We start from the raw sequence: 21,514 nt of genomic DNA, 5'->3' as shown, positions 1-21,514 counted from the left end.
TTTGTGGCTTACCCCTGAGCTCAGTCCAATTTATAGATGTCTTCCTTGGACTGGGGGTGAGGGGCAAAATTATACATTCTATTATAAATTTCTAAGAAGTGCTGAGTAGAGAAGTATGAATCACTTCCCTCAATCCATGGGCTACGGTTCTGTTGATATAACTCAGCATATTGTTGGCCTTTGTAGCTGTCAGGGCACACAGCTGGTTCATGTGCAGCTTGCTGGCTACCAAGACCTCCAGGTCTTTTTCTGCCAAGCTGCCCCCCAGCCTATATCACTGCTGGGGGTTCTTCCTTTCCAGGGGCAGAACTCCAGTGTTCATCCTTGTTCAATTTTATTAGGTTCCTCCTGGTCAGTTCCCTCGCTCTGCCTAGGTTTCCCTGAAGGGCAGTTCTGCCCTTGAAGACATCAACTGGTCCCCCCAGTGGTGTCATCTGCAAACTTGCTATTGGCTCACTGATAAAGACTTTAAACGGGTATAGACCCCTGAGGTACAGCATTTGTTACCAGCTTCCAGCTAGAACGCTGTCCATTAACCACCACCCCCTGAGCTTGACCATCAAAACAGTTATTTGCCCATCTAGTTGTCCACCCATCCAAACTGTAAAATCTTAACTTGAATATAGCAATACTGTGGGAAACAGTGTCAAAACCTGCTAACGTTGAGGTAAAAAGGTATCCACTGCTCTCCTCTCACCTACAAATCCAGACATTTTATCATACAAGGCAATCAACACCAGGACTTCCCTTGCTCAGATTCCGACCAAATGGTTCCAGAAACTGGCAATTTAAGAAGAACACTAAATCCCGCAGAATTTAACATATAATAATGAGAGGCAGTAATAATTCACATCTGTACAGTTGTATTAATAATAAATAATAATTAGCAGCAATGATGGAAAGACATGACTGTTATAGCACAAAAGAATGAGAAACTTTCTTATCTTTCTATTCGCAGAGCAGCGAGAATGCAAAATATTTCAGGTCCCTTTATCTTACACATCAGAGAGGACTTGCTCTCTCAGAGATTTTAAAAGTCTTTCAGAAAGCAGATAATATAGCACAGTGTTTTGTAACAAAACATGCGGTGAGAGGATTCAGTGTGGTTCCATGTCTGTGTGAGCTGCTCACGGAACCTGCCAACACAGAAAAGATTTGCTTTCAAGCTCTCACTTCATCATATTGCTATGATCAACGATAACAGAATGCAAGCTAATATCTAGACATAAAGACATCTGTTTAGTACAGGTGGTGAAATGGTACTTGTCACTCTCAAAAAATAATAATGAAAAAAAAGTTAAGATGTTTGTATATTATTTTCAAAACAGTCCTGCTATATTAAAATACATAGACATCCTAGCATTCTCCAAGTGCTTGACTTTAACTGGAAAATTACAAATATTTAATAGCAAGAAAAAAGACCCCACTAATTAGATGAGACTTTCACAGCATTCCATGAGCACTTTTTCTGGGAATTCAAAAGTAACCTGATTCTGACTAATACATGATTTATTACATCATAAAAGGTTGTCACTTTATGTACTTTGAGAAGCTACATTACTTGAGTAGCAGTTAAAAATAATTTATTTGCTTACACAAAGGAGAATAAGCTGAAAATAGTACAAAGCAGTTTTATGCAGATAAAAGAGTCTTTTACTTCTTCTGTGAAATATAAAAACCTAACTGAAGTAGGAAAAAACCTGCACAAGCAGCTATTACCTACAGGGTTGAGCTAAAGTCTCTCAGTTTTGATGTACTAAACAAAATTGGGAAAGGAGAATTAGTATTACCAAGCAGGAATGTTATATACATCCACCATGTCAGTGATATGGAATCATTATATATGTTATGCTGTAATCTTCTATTAGAAAGCCTGTAGGACAAAATGTAAATTCAGTGAAAATTGTCAGAGATCCTAGAACAAGCACTTGAGTTATTGCCAGCACTTTTTTTCTAAAAATCCCATGTAGATTCAATGGCTATAATCCTGTCAGGGTTCTGCTCTAACTATATATATTGTCTGAATCAAGTTGCCCAACCCAAACAGCCAAGAATCACCATTGTGTTTCCAAGATTGACATGATCACATATCAAAGTTTGGAGTACAGCTTGCTTTGCTTTAGTCCTGTTTTTAGGAGGCACTTACAAGATGTTTTCTACATCTTCTCATCCATGAGGACAATAAAGTGAAACCTTTTTTTAAAAAGGGAAAGTGACAATAAATATAATTCTAGGAAATGTAGGTTTAAACAAACAGTATTACCCAAGTATTGGCAATGCTACAAGTCCAGCACTACATGACTCTGAGCAGCAACCTGGGTTTATTCAGTACAGATCCTGGAGTAACAGTCCTGTATTAATGGAACACAGAGAGCATTCCTCTAGTGTCAAGGCATTCCTTACAGGTCACCTGCTCAAGATTTTCATGTTTAAGTTCTGAAATCTAACAAAAATCACCGTGCACGTGCTATAAGTGGCCGCTGTGTGAAGGGGCTTTAACATATGTAACAGGAAAGCAGAAAATCAGTAGACTAACAGAAATCTCGCTGTCCTTAGTTTTAGGCCAAACGCAATCATATAAAAGCTCTACCATAAAAATTACAGTCAGCCTTCAGAAACTAGGCTCACAGTGCGTTGAATTTTAAACTAAATTTCATAGTGACTCTTGAGTTACACTCCATGGTACAATGTAGCAACTGAACGTCCAATACAGACTTAAAACCATACCTAAAGTAAAATTTCTACATGTAAATGTATCTTACATAGAAATATTTTATTTTCAAATCTCTCCATCTCCCTGGAGTTGTCACCATTTCCTAACAAAAGCACCAATTCAGCACCAAAGCCTTAAACTTCAGAGAACCAACACAGGAAATGATTATTGGACTCACTTTCCCCAAATTTGCTGGAGCCTCCAAGCATCAGAATGCAAGAAAAAAATTCTACCAAATTAGAGAACATATTAAGTGCCCTTCCATCTCCATGAAACAGTGTTTTTGAGTGTTAGCCACCCTAACTGACTAGCATAAGTGTTTTCAGCTACTCTCAGTACTGGAAACATGTAAACTTGCCTCCTTTGCCATGCCTTCATCTCATTTTGGTTTATATTTTCACAAGTAAATCCAAGTGACAGACCTTTTGTTCTTCCCATTGCCCATAAAAAAGGAGAATTCATCAGTTTGTGAGGATTAAAGAAGAAAATTCGTAAGTCAAAACAGAGGAAAATGAAGGCAGCAAAGAGAATTAGGGGAAAGGAAGAAAGGAAAAAAACAGAGGCATTTATAAATGACACTGTGTGAAGAAATACAAATAAGTACAAAAATTTAATGCAGTGTAAAATAAAAAAATAGGTAAGCAGATCTAATAAAAAGTGTGATGTGATTTGGAGCACAGAAACAGACAGCAGAAGCAATGCACAAGCTGGGAACAAATCAGAAAGGTCATTAAATTCAGAGATGTCCAGAGTGGATGCTCTGAACAAGGATTTCTAGCAGTGTGACATGGCAGGTGAGAAAGTTTCAGCTGGAAGTTACTGAAGAAACTAGTGGGGCTTATGATTGTGGAGATGAACAGAGCTAACTCTGCCTAGCTCTCCTCCTTTAAACTTTGCATACCAAAAGCTTTTGAATTTCTAAACTAAGTTTTGAAAGAAGAAAAAAACCTGAGGTATGCTCAGGGTCAGCAACAACAAAAATAAATTCATATAACACTGAAATCAATTATATCTCCACCAGTGCTTCATGGAGTAGTCTTTCAGTCTTGCTACTTATCCAACAAGTTTCAGCAGCCTTCTGGTTTGAAGCAGACTGCATACAGTTCCTCTGGGTCCCTAGGAAAAGACTTATTCTTTCTGTTATCTAAATTCTGTTTGTATGTTCCCTGTTCTTCTCTGAAATCTCCTAGCCCCTGCTTCTCACACAAGTCCCTGCTCTGTAATATCTTTTTTATTTTCTTTGTCATCTGCACAGGCTCTCAACAGAAAGGAACAATCTTTCCTATCCCACAGAGGTTACACCTGACATAGGCACGGACATGCCCTCCATCAGAAGGCTGAAGGAGAAGCAACAGGTAATTCATATATTTTGCACAGTTTCATCAACTAAATTAAGTCAAGTAAGACTTTTTGTTGCAATCTGACAGACAAAATCAACACAAGACTATATTTCAGATTGTCTGCTTTTTTTTTTTTACTGTTACTTATCTGATGCACCCTACTGTCCACTGACTGCTCATTTCTTTATTTATATGACATATCATTGTATTTAAAAAGGTATTTCACAGGCTTAACAATGTTATTTCAGTACACACAATCACATCAGATGACGTCACTGGTAGCAGCACCACATCAGTTAGTAGCAACTGAATTGCTCCAGAGCAGCACTGACACAGTGGGTTTACATGAAAGGCTTTGAGTTTCTAACGGTCAGAGAACAAGTCAGCAAAAAGCTGGAGCAGCATAAAGCTGGTTAGAAAACACAGGTAGTGAATCATGATCAGGATGCGGGAATCAAATGAATCCACTAGCTCATCAGAAAGAATACTCCTACTGAACAATTATTTCCAGAACAGCTGCATATGCTATATGAGTCAGCAGGTGTAAAATTTAACAGGACTAAAAGGTCTCTGCTTTAAAACCAAGTGTTCCTAGTGTGGAGGAAAAACAACAAAACAAAAAAAGTGCAGCTGAGTAAGGAATGGAAGATGCACTCTGACTAAGGGCTGCTACTGACAGCAGTATCTGTATAGTGTCAGAGACATCAAGCATCTACATAAAAGCAAAATCAAAAAATAAATTCAGTTATACTATGAATTTTCTGTCCTAAATAATAGTTGCTTGAATAACAACAGGAAGTATTGTCAGCCTGAAGAAAAAACAAAGACTTAGATAAAACAATATATAATTTAAGATGCCACTTACTCCATTTTTGCCTTACCACCTCAAACCTGATCTCCTACTATGGAGCTCCTACAATGAATTATCATTCCAGATGATTCAGTTTTTCCTGATCATCAGAGAGGACTGCTCCCCCTGTCCCACACTTTGCCCTATTTAGAGAACTTGAAGAGTCCAAGAAGCATTCAGAAGTGGGTTTCCCAATGATCTGATGCTCTGAGACCAAGCTGAGACACAGAAAATTTTCCCAGGCCCTGGTCCTGGATCCAAAAAGCCTAGCTTTCCCTAGGGCGCCTCAACCATGGACAACATAAAAGCACCAACAGTAGAAGAAAGGGGCAGGGGATGAGAACCGAGTGTCCAGTGCCAGGGCTTTCTGTGGCAGGTTCACCGGACTCCAAATCCCAGGCTAGAAAGAAGTTGAAAAGGAGGCAGTGATCAAGAGCATTCTCTATGCAAGAGTACTACTGCAGGATCCACAGAGAGCACGTTCCCACCTTGGCACACTGCTCTTTGGGCATCACATCTTTAGTGAACACTGGGGAAAGCTGTTTGCTATTACACCCAGCTTTTGAGGGAGGGGAAGGTTGAGGTGACCTCATTAGGACAGACCACATTGTGATCAGAGAAGATACCTCATTCCTTCACCTTTCCCAGCCCCTCCACCTTGCCTTCTTGCCCTTCTCAAGTTGTGGACACCATTCTCTCCTTAGAAAACGTGTGATAAAAGAAACCAAAAACCGAGACCTAAATTTTTATATTTAGCCTTGACTACTACTGTTTTCCTCTCGAAGTACACTAGCAAGAAACCAGCCCACAGACATGACTGGGAATTAGCTGGACAAACTAAACATACTGAGCCAATAGGTTAGTCAGAACTTTAGAATAAAGCACTGTGATTATTTTCCTCAGACTCTGAAGCAAGGAAATTGCATGCATACCAATGAAGAGGTCAAACCAAACCAGAGTAAAATTCACAGGACAAGAAATATTCCTGTAGCTGGTTTTTTGCATATCTGTTTCTGTCCCAAGCTGCATGTAGGCTGCATCATCCACCACACTGGATCCATGGGCTATGTACATACACATGGTATAGCACTATAACAAACGTGAAGTATTTACATAATTACTTTTTCCTGAGTGGAACCAGAAATGCTGTACTATCAGACAGCCAAGGTTTTGTTTGCCCAGTTATTATTTTAAAATATTACCTCTTTGTTGAATTTTAAACAAAATAATACATCACACAGTCTTTTAAAAAAAACCCAAAACAATACAACTGTAGAGTGTTCTCTGTTGGAAGCTCTCGTGGAGAAGTTTCAGAGTGACCTCTTGACAAAGTCCCAATTTCTTTCTTTTAATATATACATATTTCCAACTCACTCCACATTTTAATAAACTGACCAGCTTGAAAGCTGAAATCTGAAAGCAGAGGAGCATTAGAGACTTTGGACTGTTGCTTGAAACCATTTGCTTCAAGACATACTGTAAAATTTTTCAGATGAGAAATACACTCTCCCTTCATAAAGATAGTACAGTTAGCACCACTCAGGTTTTACAGTAGTTTTCATAGCAGCTGCATTCACCCTTGTTTTTCTGGAGAATAAGGATCCAACTTTTTTTTAACCTAATCTTTCTCTAGTCAAGTCTTCAACTTGATTGTGCTGTGAGGAGAAAGTGACTTCTTAATGATCTGCAGCACATGAGTAATCCTTGCTCGCCCAACGGGAAGCACATGGTTTGTCAGATCGCAACTCGAACTTTCTAATAGCAAAAATCAGGCACCCGTTAAGCGCCTACGTTTGTTGTAGCGATACTAGATTTTACTTTTTCAGGCAGATAACATTCAGTCAGCAAGACCTGGGCGACATGTTATTATTTAGTCTTTGGGTTTTTTGCTTTTTATTGTTTTGGCTAAAACAGCTTAGCTTCGTAGGGTTGTAACAGTTAATAAATCTATTGTCTTTCACTTCTTAAATGAGATATAATAAAACTAGAGGACATTTATCACTAATTAGTAGGAATAGCAAGCATGCAACTATAAAACACTCCCCCCTGCCAAGCTTTCAAGTATCCACCTACTCCAATATGTTAAAAAGAACATTTGAAAGGTCACCAGCAATTTTTGATTTAATGACAAACAAAATGCTAAAAGGATGCCATTTGAGATGGGGAACTAGGAAAGATCTAAATAGTAAGGACGACAATGAAGGCCAACTTGTAGCAACAACATATACACGGGACTTCAGCAAAGGAAATTTTAAAATGGGCGGGAAATGCTGCCTAAAGCTAAACAGGACCAGAAACATATAAGAAAAAGGATGCAGAAGGGGAAGGCTAGACAGCATTAAACAAATTATGATGCAGCCTGTGTTTACAGTCCATGAACTGCTGGTGCATGTATCTAATAAGCAGAAGCAATAAAAATATCCAGTAAGAATTAATGTAAAACTTTCACAAAACAATAAAGGAAAAAAATAAGCCAAAACACAACACAGGTCACAGAGAAAGCAACTTGGACAAGATTACAGAATTATGTATTTCAGAAAATAAAAATGAGGTCTATAGAAACACAAAAAGATGACAAAACTGAACAAGAAACTAAACTGAAAGGAAGAGAGCATGCCAGTTTCCAATGTGACAAATGCAAGAAAGAAAAAAAAGGTATTTTGGTGAGATGGCAGTAAAACTAAAAAGGACGCACCCTTTGGAATTTTTAATCACTCTAATGAGGTACTGTATCTGCCCACCTACTTCACATTTAATGCTGTTTTTGTTGTTAGTGAAACACACACTTGAATGCAATACCATTTAGAAAACTTTTTTAAAAGAGAAAGACTACTGAAGAACCAGTACTAGCAACGTAACTTTCAAGGTTTTTGTCACCATTTCTTAAATATTTTACTATCATTGACTGTATTTTTTACTAGCAAATTGGAAAAAAATTACAATGCCACTATTACTAAAGCTAATGCAAAGCATCCACAAGAAAAAAACCCCTCTCTATTAAAAAGAAATTAAAAATTCAACAAAGCGTCCCTGCCCACAGAACAGGAAAAGCCTTGCTGGCACACAAAAACTTTTGTTTTCAATACCATCCCAATCATTATAACTCCTTCAAGTCTACCACAGAGAACATGCTTCTGTGGCTCAAATGCTCCACGCCAGCGTATAGAAAGGTGTTCTCGGCATAGCAGCTGTCCCACAAATATAAAGCATCAGCTGTTGTGTGGGAGGCACATCATCTCTCCTTTTAGCCCATTTAACAGAACCAGCATTTTACATGAGACTATACTGTGGATCAGTAATAAATCAATTAAACAGGCACAGGAATTTTCGGCAGGAATACTTGCTTCATGTAGTCCTTCTCCTTATGAGGGTGAAAGCTACCTGTAAGGATGCACAATCTGAGATGTTTACAAATAGCCAGACACAAATGCAGTATTTGGCACGCTGTGTAACATACTTCTAAAAACAAAATGCAGGGCTCTTACTCCATCTACCTTGTTCTGTGCCATCTTTCAGCTTAGATTTTGTGCAGTTATGCATGTTAAAAAGTAAAACAATATGAATCTCTACACCACAATGTCTTCCTTCCAAGAACACAGGGAAGAGTTCTTAGCTGAAAGTGTTGGCTACAAGGCTAAGCGAAATGAGAAACAGAGTTTTGCAGTTAGGTCTGAACGAGACAAGTCCTCACAATGTTTCATAGCATAAATCTAGTACAAGTGTTATGATCTTGACTCCCAAGTCATCAATCTGACCCAACAGAATACAGACATTATGGGACAACATCAACAGAGAGCAGAATAAGCTAACTTTCAGGTAGAGAAGAATAACCAACCTGAGGAAGTCACTGAATATCAAGACACAATCTATGAAATGGACCTGTAAATTCAATTCGAAGCCATCTGTAAGTTCAATTTGAAGCCAACAAAGTAACACTCCAGGCTAATGCATCTATGACATAATGCATCAATCAATGCATAATGCATCAATCTCTTGCTATGTGGGATTCATGCTTCTGTGTAGCTTTACACTTAGATTAAATCATTTGAAATTATCAGGTCCCCAAGAATTCTACAGTAAGGGCTCCTCATGAACAAGGATGTGCCTAATATAGACCAACTTATGCCAACTGCAGCAAAAGCACAATTTTTGTTCCTGGGTTACGTGGGTATTCAATTATACAGAACAACTCAAAAAGGCCTGAAGGTTGTGAACTGATTTAACTCTCCCAAAACAGAGGAAAGCCTTTGAAATGCTTCCTTTTCCTATCAACCTCAACACTGTCCTGCCTAGGTTTGAAGTTAACTTCTGTGCTCTTGATACCCTGTGTATTTGGGAAATGGAAACGTTCACATTTGCCACAACAGAAATTAAAAGCTGAGCACGGTTAACGTAAATCATCATGGACAGGAATTCTCCCTGCGTACTTCTGTATCTGGGAGGATGCTGTTTTGTGAGATGCTGTTGGTTGAGAGGATTCGTAATCACCAATAATTACTTGAAAACTTGAATTTTATTTAGGACGAGAAGGGAATATTATTACCTTTATATGACTAGTGACATTGTTCAATCATTCTAATATCTTGTCCAAATCTTCGCAAGAGCCTTTATTTAAATGTCTTGGCTGAACCTGACTAACTTCAATCTTTTTAATGCAGCTTATGTTTATAGTTCTATGTGCTGGTGAAGTTACAATTAACAGTTCTGAACTAGAAGATTTTACCCTCACAATTTCACAAGACTTTTTTTTTTTCCATAGGACTCTCTCCAGGTATTTAAAATTGTCATTACAGGCACAAGGCAGAGTTATCCGCTAACTAACTAGTAATTCCAGCTTCAACTGCAAAAGCTCTTTTACTTCTTCAGTTATTCGTAGTATTGATAAATTCTAGGAGATCTTTTACTGGATACAAGCTATTTATTAAACCTAGTAGCTTTAGGTGACTATGCTAGAAAGGCATTTGGAGAAATGATAAGCAGCTTTTGTCTTTCAAGATTGTTGATTGATCGTTAGCTGTGAACGGCATAAAGTGATCCTCATTTTGTGCCACTAGGCCAGTGCACAATGATTAAATTTTTATATATATATATAATCAAATCCCCCAAACTTGACAATCTGTTAAGATACAAAGTCTACCATCAGCTTCTTTCCCATGTAAGGAATTCTGTTCTTACAAACCAATTGCTAAAAAAACAATCCACAAGTTCAGTTTAAATGCTGTCACTTCTTCCTATTTGGCATGAAGTAGATCAACAAATATTAACAGGCATAAGACAAGAAGAACTCAAGACCAGCTCCATTCCTTCTGAAAAAACTTATATGCAAAACTAGGATAAAATTAGACCATAGATTTTAGAACAAGATTTAATTTTGGTCCATGTTCTCAAAGGCAAATAATGTAACAAGGACATTTTGTTAACATTTGCCTCATTTTCTGCTAGAATGCAAAGTTGCTCAAAGCTGAACAGACAGCTGGAAATTACAATTTTGATCTCTGTGTAACGAGACATTGGTAGCAGCTCAGCTTCCTCTTCCCTTTGCCAAGCCTTCCACAAGAGAACTAAAAAAGGAACTGTCTGAGGGAGAGGAGAATAAGAGACTATTTTTGGGGAGTTAGCTTTGTACACTCAATCACATGACAGCACTGTAAATTTCTCTCTCCCTCTCCATTAATTACATGCTTTTCTTCGAATTCTGCTTATAGACACTATTCTTTGAGAGATGTCTATCTACTGCATCTCCGTCATTTTCCATGGGGTCAGTTTCCTTTACCACGTACATTTCATGACTGGAAAGGCAATCTCCTGATTTCTGAATTAATGGTGAACTACATATACCTCAATTAAGCACTATATAAAGCTGGAAATAGACAGCAATTATTTTTATATAATGGTGAAATACTACCCCATCTATATAAATAAATTAAACCATTTATACAAATAAAAGGACAGTTTTTCAGTTAAATATATTACTTTTTATGCAGTTTGGATTTTTTATGTTTATATTAATTTTTATTATTGTAGTATTATTATTGCCAGCGAATTTCACAAAACCTCCAGTTTCTGATGGCTGTCTATACTGCTGGCATTTTAAAATATTTCATCCTATGCCTTCCCCCTATATTCAAGTGGTCATGGCCTGCACACCTGCTCCGTCCTGAAAACTAAGCTGTTTTCTAACTGATTTAGTAGTAATCTCCAAGATCATCCATACCTACAGCCCTGGCAGTGTAAACCAAATACTTCATAACTTGTTTTAAAGATTAAACTATTTTCTTTAACGGACTTCTTTCTGCCTTAGGCCATCTTTTAAGTAGGTTATACTTAACAACTCAAGCATTACTGCTATTCTACACATGGGAGATTCAAGGTGCCAGTCTATACCATCCAGAAGGAAAAGGGGCATGCCCTCCTCATTCCTGGATATCAAGGAAGTTGGGGATCAAAACCAGCTGAGGGAAATCAATTGTCTACCATGCAGACCTATCTGTTTATGCTTAAGAACTTTCCCCAAAGCTTAGTGAGGCAAAGAAGTCTTTCCACTGACTTCACGGTGCCTTTCAGTCTGGCTGCCATTAACAGGCATGCATATACAAAGACGGCACCTGGAGAGTCTTGCAGCTGATTTCATGTTTTCCTGTGACACATATCTAATACATACCCTAATTTAATCCTGTACGAAGCAGTGATACACATGCCTACCAGCATGGGTGGCTTTTCAAATTATTTTGCTAACGTTGTTTCTTTCAGCTGGGTCACATTCATTGTCAAACTGTTCTGTCAATATTAACCACCTGAGTGTGGGCTTTTATTTTAGCCTTTAAGTAAAATCAGGATTTTTTTTGTGTGTTTGCTTGGTTTTTTTCCCCTGTTATCCTCAAAATTAAGTGAAGGTTGAAATCCAAATCTCTGGGTAATTAATGGAAATCTTGTAGCATCTAGATGGCCCTAACTTAGCACATTTTCATTCCATCAAATTAAAAGGAAGGCAAAAAGCAATACTAAACCTGTCATTCAGGTGTCCCCACCTTCTGCTATGTTCACGTAGTTCTCATGTCTGAAATATCTCTAGTTTTTCTATTACAGGTAAGGGAAAAGGGGTTGGGGTTTGGTATATAATTTATGATTATATTCACATTACACTTCTTTCAGTTCTTTTGCATAGCAATTGATAGGTTAGTTTAAAAGTGAAAAATCAAATTATCTAAGAAAGTTTGGAAATAGGCTCATTTTAGACTCACTTCATTTCAGCACTTTAAATTTGGAAATTTATGACCTGTTCACTTTTTTGAAAACTGAGGCACTGACATCAGCAAATAAAACAATAATGACAGATGTTTCCTAGAACAATCAGAAAATCTCCAGAAAAGCATTTACTGAACACATAGCATAAAACTGAAGTTAAAAACAACGCGTAAGTGGCATATGCAGCATTCAAAAGGTCAGGTCACAAAGAGCAAACAAAGTAACAGTTTCAGGTTCTGCAGCAGAACTGTAGAGGTTCATGCTGTCTTCATTTCCACAAGGCGACAGACAAACAACTGTCCCAGCCAGTGATTTCTCAAGAATTCTCAATCACAGCCAAAACAATAGGTACCTACGTCCCTTGGACTTGACTCTGTGGATGCAGTTCATTTGTGGAATGAAAAACTGCTGAGTTTTTTTGAGCTTCTTTTGACATTTGATGTTCTATAGTACACCAATTCAAAGAAATCAGAACTGATTTAATTTAAAGAAAAACAGTGCTAAAGACCAGCAAAGGTTGAGAGATATGGATGCCAACTTTTTCAGTAAAGGAGCAGTTTAAAAAATATATTGGAAATAGTACCTTCACCCATAATCAGCTTATTAGTAAAAGTAAGTAAACTTGAAAGAACATGTATTAGTGACCAGGAAAAAGGTAACACAGAATCTGAAAATCTGGTTAGCAAACATGCAAAACAAAAATAATCTTTAAATGGAGACCCAGTGAAGTTTCATGAAATGTAACACCTACTCTACATAATCTCACATACAGAAGTTTGCTTTCAGTTCATGGGAGCACATAAACAACTTAAAATCCTCAGAAAGTGCTGAACGATATCTCAAAGAGAAATGAAATGGAACAGATGAAAGACCTGGTAAGTAATCATCCAAAAATTAAAGTGAAGATGGAAAATAACATTTCTAAGAAACAAATGGTTTAGCGAATGTGCACAAACCACTAATATAGAATAGGCAGAGCTAATGATACATAGTTGAAATTTATGAATATTAATTTAAAAGTAATTTAAAATAGTTGTAAGCATAGAATCACAGAATGGTTTGTGTTGGAAGGGACCTTAAAGATCATCTAGTTCCAATCTCAAAAGGATCTTAATATAGAAGTCCAATATTAGAGTTTTATACCAGATAGCCATGAAAATATTTTCAGTTGCTTTTGTTTTCATAAATGTAACAGCAGAAGGCAAGAACCCTTGGCCTTTATTGGAAGTAAAAAGATCCCAGATCACTGATTTCTATTTTTTTTAGCTGGCATCAAGGGGGAAAACTGATAGTATGATAAAATTTTTCACATACTTTTTATTCTTATTTTTTAATCCATTCATACATCCACATTAAATTGCCCCATAAATTATTCCTGTGCTGCACTAGACACATCAAGAGAAAATGCTGGCTATTAAAATCGATATTGAACACAATTATTTTCAAAGAATGCAACTACCAGCTTTTAAGCAGAACTTTCACTGATATATATTGATGTACGAGGAACATATCTATGAATGAGATTAAAGGTTGAGTATATATTTTCAGCAGTCAAGAGCTACACAGTTAATCACTGAAAAATAAAACGGAAGGAAAGGAAAATGAGTATCAAAAGCAGAGACACCTGAAACAGTGGTGTTGGTGACCTGTACAACGAAACGGCATCAGAAGCGGATCTCCCAGGTAGTGAAGATTAAGTAGAAGAGATGAGCTCATTCTGATATGGAGTTTTGCTACAACCTTAAACATACAAGTGGTCCCTAATAGAATATTCTGCTTTTCTGAAGCTCCTATTTTCAAAAATAAGGCTAACATAACAAAAACACAGAATGCTTCCATTTAATGGAAAAACTCTTTTACAATAATACAGAATGAACTGTATTGCTCCATGCCCCAAACTGTATCCTTTTTCTAAAGTATCTGACTCTCTTTCAACCATCTAGTTTCCTATAGCTAATAAGTTTCTCATGAAAGACAGGATAATAATACCAACAACCATAATTTTAAAAATAGTGGCCAATATATTTTGGAACAATATACAGGGAAAAAGAACTGGTAATAATCTTGTCATGGTGCCCAAGATTCAAAGTGAGATTTAAATGTAATTTTTAAAAGTGTTTTTAAACTTAGGAAAAGATATAGAGGTTCACACTGTGCTCCTGGATACTGCTAGCTGAAAATGAAGCCTTTATCTCAAGGAATTATGTGAAAGGTTGTTAGAGTAAGATTTACAGTGATGGGAATGCTCTTGTTTTCAGGCAGATTGATTGAGGAAATCTGTTGTGGGTTTTTCTGGAAAAGAGACAAACTACTTCTACAGTCTTTCTTCCTCCTGAATGAAAGTGCATAGAGACAAGATCTTAGGTGTGCAGGTCTGGAGCAGATGTTTTTGACACAAAGGGATCTGCTTCAAGCATATCCTGAACCATCACACTGTGTAATGTCAGATCCAGTTTCCATGTCCCCTGAATCAAATGCTACTCAGAGAGCCAAGCAACTGTCACAGTCACTCTGCACTCTATAATAATTTGCTGACATATGTGGTGCTCATATATTCTCCCTAACCCAGGATTTTATTTATTATCTGGAACAGTCAGCAAATAGCTTTTGGTGTCCTTTTCTTTGCATAGGGACATACTCATCATTCTTTGGTTGACTCGTAATTATTAACATAAAAACATCAGGATTTATGATGTCTTGAAGATGCCATGAATTTGAGAACACTTCTCTGTAGATGTGCAGGCTCTCAAAAGGTAATTCCAGCTGGGTCTTTACTTTGAAGTCTCTGCAAGATTAGAGATGAAGGTGTAAATACCTATCAACCAAGTGTCCTCCCTGTAGACCTAAACAACAAGGATGAACATTACAAAGTCTTGTAATCATAACCAAGCTGAAAGAACTTGCTTCCTGTTTTAGTAATTCAGCCGTAATAGTGGCTAAGAATTTTGGCAGGGCTGGTAGAAAGCTGTTCTTTCAACTGAAAAGAATGAAGTTGTCTGGGTGGTCCAGGACAGCATTCAGACAACAAAAGCAGGGACTACTGAGTGGAAGAAGAAAAAGCCCTTCAGTATAAAAAGTACAGAAAGGTACCAAGAAGAAATAGCAACCGAAACCAAGCATGAAGTGTTCTATGCACAAGACACTGCCAGCAACTAACAGAGTGGACAAAGAGTACTGCAGCTTCTGATGGAAGACAGATTCTGATGTGGAGACAGATCATCTCGAGAATTCAGCCCAGAAATAGCTCACTCAGCTATTGCTCAGGCATGCAGGCACACTGTGGGCACAAGAAAGAATTTATACTAGTACAGAGAAGGGTAGGTGAGAGCCTCCTGAATTGAGAGAGACAAGATGCTGTTTCGGTTAGCTGTACATAATCCCCATGAAAGGATTTTTCTCGTGATCTCAGCTACCTTGGGTTCTCATCCTAGCAGTGGGCATGCAGTTATTACGATGTTCAAAAGCAAGGAAAAAAAAAATCCCGAAGGCAGAAAGGGGAGAGAATACTATTCGCACTTTAAAGTTACAAAGTCTTTCTAAGCTCTCATTAAACTAAGCATCCACAGAACATCAGAGAGTGGAATAAACTTTGATTATTCATATGATTATATATTTTTAATAGATGCGTGAGAGTAATAAGGTAAATGATTTTGTGCTTTCAAAAGCTCTGCTTGAAAACTATTCATAATCTATCTTTACAATATGCCAGTTATATAACTCTACACGACTATAAATCTTACATTCTTTGCTATGCTTAATTATTATTTAACACAAATTGTGTACATTTACAAAATACCTCCAATCACAAATATCACCACTGTTATACTGAACAGTTGGGAAAAGGCCTTAGTTTTGAAATATCTGTACACAGTTTAACAAAAAGATCACCAAATAAATTACAACACATATGACATATTACATTATAATCTCAAATTTCAGAAGGTTTCTTTAATAGCAGAAATAGGCTGTTTATAAATCTACCGAATTATCAGAATAAACTGTAATGGAAGGAAGTTTCTTCACAATACTCAAGAAAACCCAAACAGTAAGACAGATAACCTTACTAAAGTGTAGGTCTATGTGCTGTTAAGTGCTAAGACCCTTCTGCCTCCACATACCTTTCCTTGTACTTTCCCCAAGCCTGTCCATGTAAATTCCCACAGCTGTACCACATAAGTAGCAAATAGCAAGTAACCTACAACTGGCCTTTCAGACTCAATAAATAACAAGTAGGAATGAAACACCAATTGCGCATTGGACAAACACAAACTAAGCATTTTCTAATGCAATTCTAATCAATGAATGGCTGATTAGACAGATATAAGGCTTTTATAAACATAGCATTGTCATGAAAATAAAATTAATTTCTTAGGCAGAACTAAGAAAAACAAACCCATTTTTCATTTTGATGCAGCTTTAAAATTCTACATTCACATCCATTTTCAGATGTGCATGACAAAGTTCTCATACCATTGAAATAATGCCTTTAAGATTTTAAGTCTGTGAAATCAGAACTCCTTAACAGTTAAGCAACTACACAGAATTCAAGAATTGGTAACTTTGAAACATCGAACTGAGCATAGACTTGACCACAAGCTCCCCGGTGCAATACTAAAGCAACTTGGCCAAAGATACAAACAACAGCATATGCAATGTAATTGCAAAAAGGCAGTCTTTGCACTAGAAATATATATGTGAAAATAGCCAAAACCCTTCTGTATACATTCTTTTGAATGATAGAGAAAATATAGAGATAGAAAGTGAGACTTGGAGCTAAACATGTTTAGTTTATCAAAATTAGATAGCAAAGCAACTGGTTCACAGTATTATTTATTTTATGATACTAATAGCTGGCAAAAAGAACCAGACACAAATAAATTGGAACCAATATATGTGTGTGCATATATATATACACACACATTTTTTTTAAACTCCTTATATCTTCATTTCAAATCAAGAATGGACACTTTCTGGAAGATATGCATAAAGCACAACAAGCAGAATGTTTCAGTGAGACAAGTAGCTGTGCTCAATAAAAAGTTCAACAGAAAAAAAAACTGCAGAGATTTTACCAGCAGGACAGGCAGAGTACAGAAACATCAACAAAGCCAGTATTTAGGACAGCTTCTGGCAGTTTAGAAAATCTATATGCAGTGTATAGATTTTTTAGCTGTTTGTTTGACAGTCAGTGTGTATTTAACTCACCCATTTGTTGCCAGGGAGAACACCACATATGTGTGCACAATACTGTCCTGATGCATCCACAGAACAATCAAAGCAAAACAATTAATATATTAAAATAATTGGATACGGAAGCAGAAACTGGTATCTTTGATTGTCTCGAGGATAGCGAAATTCAAGAAATTTCCCCCAAAAGATAAACAAAGGAGATGATATTAGAAATGGCTCTGAAAAAGATGTGTACGCTCCACAGAAGCACGATATGAACGTTCAGTCTGTGTTATAACAATAGAATCTGTGAGCAAATCAGAACGAGAGAAGGGCTGTGGGACTCTAGAACTGACAAAAACTTGTGATTACATGGAAATGAGGGTCTATACAAGCAAGTTTTTTTTGACTCAAAGTTCTCTAAGACAGTCATTTTGGGCTACAAACTACAATCAAATCTTGAAATTTCTCAAAAACACTTGTGCACACCTGTTATCAAATTTTGATTGAAAATATTATACAGACATCATCATTCCAAGACCAGGTGCAATACATTTGCTATAGCCTTGTGCACCATAGCATGGAGGATTGCTCTTCTGAATATTGTTTATCTCCAAGAATTTACTTCGTGGGTTTCAGTGCTGCTCTCAAGAGCCCAGAGCATCTACACACTGTGACAACTATGAAAGTCATAATTGTGTAAGGGTAGCAGCCCTGACAAACCACTGGATCAATTACTGTCCCCCAGCACAAGATATGGCCAGTGTTAGAAACTGTTACACCAAATGCAGCCACAACCATGTGTGCCAAAATGTTCCCGTGAGCAACAATCCCTTTTACTTTGATAAATTCCTGTGTAGGAGGAAATAATTTGGGCTAGATGCACATGTCTATTAGCCTGTTCAGAATAATTAAATTGCCTTTTGCTTACTTCTTTGTTAATATGTATGGTGTGATTTTATTCATCCACAGAAATGAGAAGTACAACACAGAAAAATACTGTTCTATATTTATTTGGAAGCATTATCCTTTACAGCAAGGAAAAAGTATATCAAGAAAAACAAAATAACTAACTCTTTTGAACTACCTCTGATACGTAGAGACACTTTTTCAAATTTTGGCAATGCTATATCAGCACAATAACTGACAATCTGTCCTGATATTGATGAGAAAAACCTTCTTATATTCTTTTTTCAAAAAGTCCAACAGACCAAGACAGACTCTAGGCTAGAATGAAAGGTTGATCAAATCCGACTAAACAAAGATGTCTCAAATATAGCGAGCCAATGATGATATTCAATAGCTAGGTATTGCAAGGGTTTATTACATGTATCACAGATGACTTGGGAAATGCTGCAAAATTGTGTGCACCTCTGTGTTAATAATATGTCATTCCTTATTACTGAAAAACCCAGAGTAAAAGAAGAACTGATAGCAAAATTTAAAGCTTTCAGCATACATACGATAAAGTGAAATTACTCTTGCAAAAAGGAGATATATACCCTGATGTATACTTTTAAGTCTTCTGTGGCTGTTCAGTAGTTACTTTGACTTAACACACAACTTCTTCAAGCATATTAAGATTTAAAAAAAAAAAAAAAAAACCAAACAACTTTCAGGGAAAAGTCCAGTGTGCATGTACCAAGCCCACAGAACCACCTTGTGATTTACCTAGATATCACCTACTCATTTCTAACTTCCCATCTTCACAATTGTTGTTAGCTCACAACAGAAGAAATGAACAAAACCAGCTACTACAAAATGCCTTCAAATATCAAAGGTGTTTTTCCACTTTTAAGCTTATAAACTTAAAACGACTACAATAAAATAAATAAAAAGCCGCAGTTATTTTTCTGATATGGCTTCTTAGATGTTTTTCAGCCTAGCCATTTGAATCTCATACCATGAAGTTCAGGTATGCGTATTAATCACTGGGCTCCAAAAATATCTCTGGTTTTTCTATCGCTTTACAGTAAGTCTATTTCAGACTAAACTTAGCTGCTTTACACAGCGAGCTGAAACATTTACAGCCACTTTCAGGCAGCTGAAAATGACAAAATTCACCTAAAAACCCCTCCCCTCTCTCTCTTGCACATATACTTTTAACACATGACTGTTAACAACCTAAAATACAGCAATCTAACACTAAGAACTTTTTAAGGCTTTTGCTGAAAACACCTACCTTAGTATACCCTATGGTCAGCTTATTGCAGGAGTTGACTTACTAGTCAAAATACTAAGAAATGTCTGTTTCCATAGACCAGAGTTCTCTTTTTACGACTCGTTCTTGCTTTAAGCACGCAGTGAACATAGGAAATACTTGTGTTCTGAAAGCTTACCTTCCAGTAAGTCTCTTGCCAGACCTGGTTCTGCCCCTGTGGACCGAACAAAGTCTGACAGGACTGCATCCATATCAAGAGTCATGTGATCATTCAGAGATGCTGCCAGACATGCAGCAGCAGTAGGACTTGCTGGTTGGCTAGAAGGCATCCATCTGCCAAGAGGAAAAAGGAACAGGATTTTAGAATATACTCCAAAGTGATATAAATCACATTTTACCTCTCTTCCCCAAACAAGACTACTAAATATGTTAAAACATTCAAGTTACAGCATACTAAAATAAACAGCATTTGTCATCCATCTCTGCCTTAGCCTAGAAGTTGTTTGTCACTCACACCAGAAGGTTTTATCTTTCTTAACACTTCATATTTTTATTGATTTTTCTTATGTGTTACTTGCAAATAATTCTGCAACTTGAAGAATCCAATCCAGCTAAACACAGGCACTGCTCATTCCAAGCATCATTGTCACTGCTCATACACTGAAGTTTAGCAAGTATTTAAACGTTTGGCTAGCCTAGAGCTCTTTTGCCTTACTTATTAATACTAACATATACACAACAGAGCTTAGTATTTGTTCTTTTAATTTGCCTTGCCACTACCACTTCTGTAATTTATAGTTTCTTCACTGTACTGGGTCTGGCTGGGATGGAGTTAATTTTCTTCATTCATTTTCTAGAATTGTGGCTAAACCAGCATTGGTAACACATCAATATTTTAGTCATTGCTAAGCAGTGCTTACACAGCCTCAAGGCCGCCTTGGTTTCCTACTCTGCCCCCCCAGTGAGTAGGCTGAGGGTAGACAAGAGCCTGGGAGGGGGAACAGCCAGGACAGCTGACCCCGGCTGACCAAAGAGATATTCCAGATGATATGACATCATGCTCAGCAGTAAAACTGGAGTAGAGTCTTTCCAAAGTAACTGTTGCTCAGAGACTGGCTGGGCATCAGTCTGATTGTGAGAAGCGGTGAGGGACTGTCTTTGCTTCACTTGCTTTTTTTCCCCTCTTTCCTTCATTTCAATGAAACTGTCTTTATCTTGATCCATGAGGTTTTCTTCTTGCTTTTGCTGTTTCGATTCCCTCTCCCATCCCACTGCGGGGCGAGGAGAGTAAGTGAGCAGCTGGTTAGTGCTTACTTGCTGGCTGGGGTCAGCAAACTCCAGGGCTTTGGACATCAAACTCCAGGATTTGTTAATGGCCACTTTCAGCTTTTGCTGTTTTGTTTACCACTTTGTTTTTCTTTGCCTGTGAGAGCTATGATAAAAGCACTAGCCTCAAGTCTCATCTGGTGCTTCGCCCATGTACTGCTTCCATCCCAATACTCTTGGAATCATCTCATGGAGTCAATTAACAATTACACCTTTTTCCTCTTCTCCTCCAGGAGCAACTTTGTAGCAAAAATAAGAATGGCACCTCCTCCTTCTCCTCCCAGGTAGATGTTTCCTGCCTTGTTGCAGTGGCCCTTCAGTTTCTCAAACATCCCTGCAAACCAGAATGCTCACATTATGTGAAAAGATTACAGCCATCAGCCAGGCGAGCAAATTATCACCTGGTTGCTCTGCCACCAGGATACTGAGGTCCATAGTCGGAGGGTAAGGAAGCCCAGCAGCTGGGATCCCTAGCTAAGGACCAGGGAATTGGCAAAGGTATGGAAAAGGGGCAACAATCCAGAGCCTCTGGAGGCAGTTCCTGTTGGGTGTGAAGGCAAGGTGTTCCCTCAAGGAAGATGTGCAAGCTACTAGGGCAAATGGACCACTATTGAGGAAGGTATCCAGTATCTGACAGAATTAGTCGTTTACAGCAACTTGGACAACATCCAGTCCTCCAAAGATCTGGACAAAATCCAGTGCATATGGTC

At 37.6% G+C, this 21,514-nt stretch overlaps 1 protein-coding gene across 10 annotated transcripts in view; it reads right to left on the bottom strand.

Annotated features, from left to right (window-relative positions):
• OTUD7A (OTU deubiquitinase 7A) overlaps positions 1–21,514 on the bottom strand; it is a 212,341-nt gene that overhangs the window by 45,004 nt on the left and 145,823 nt on the right. For 8 of the 10 annotated variants that reach the window (XM_074837295.1, XM_074837298.1, XM_074837304.1 and 5 more), the window contains one exon: positions 19,657–19,811. In XM_074837295.1, coding sequence (XP_074693396.1) covers positions 19,657–19,807 — 151 coding nt within the window. In that variant the 5' untranslated portion in view covers positions 19,808–19,811. Of the gene's footprint in view, positions 1–999; positions 1,137–1,790; positions 1,874–2,263; positions 2,352–19,656; positions 19,812–21,016; positions 21,086–21,514 lie in introns of those variants that run through there. The other 2 variants (XM_074837305.1, XM_074837303.1) reach the window with 2 other exon arrangements.

The sequence above is a fragment of the Strix aluco genome, chromosome 12 (genome assembly GCF_031877795.1).
Source record: "Strix aluco isolate bStrAlu1 chromosome 12, bStrAlu1.hap1, whole genome shotgun sequence".
In the NCBI taxonomy this organism is placed as follows: Eukaryota; Metazoa; Chordata; class Aves; order Strigiformes; family Strigidae; genus Strix; species Strix aluco.
Note: the sequence above shows the minus strand (reverse complement) of the source record. Positions and strands in the feature narration are given on the sequence as shown.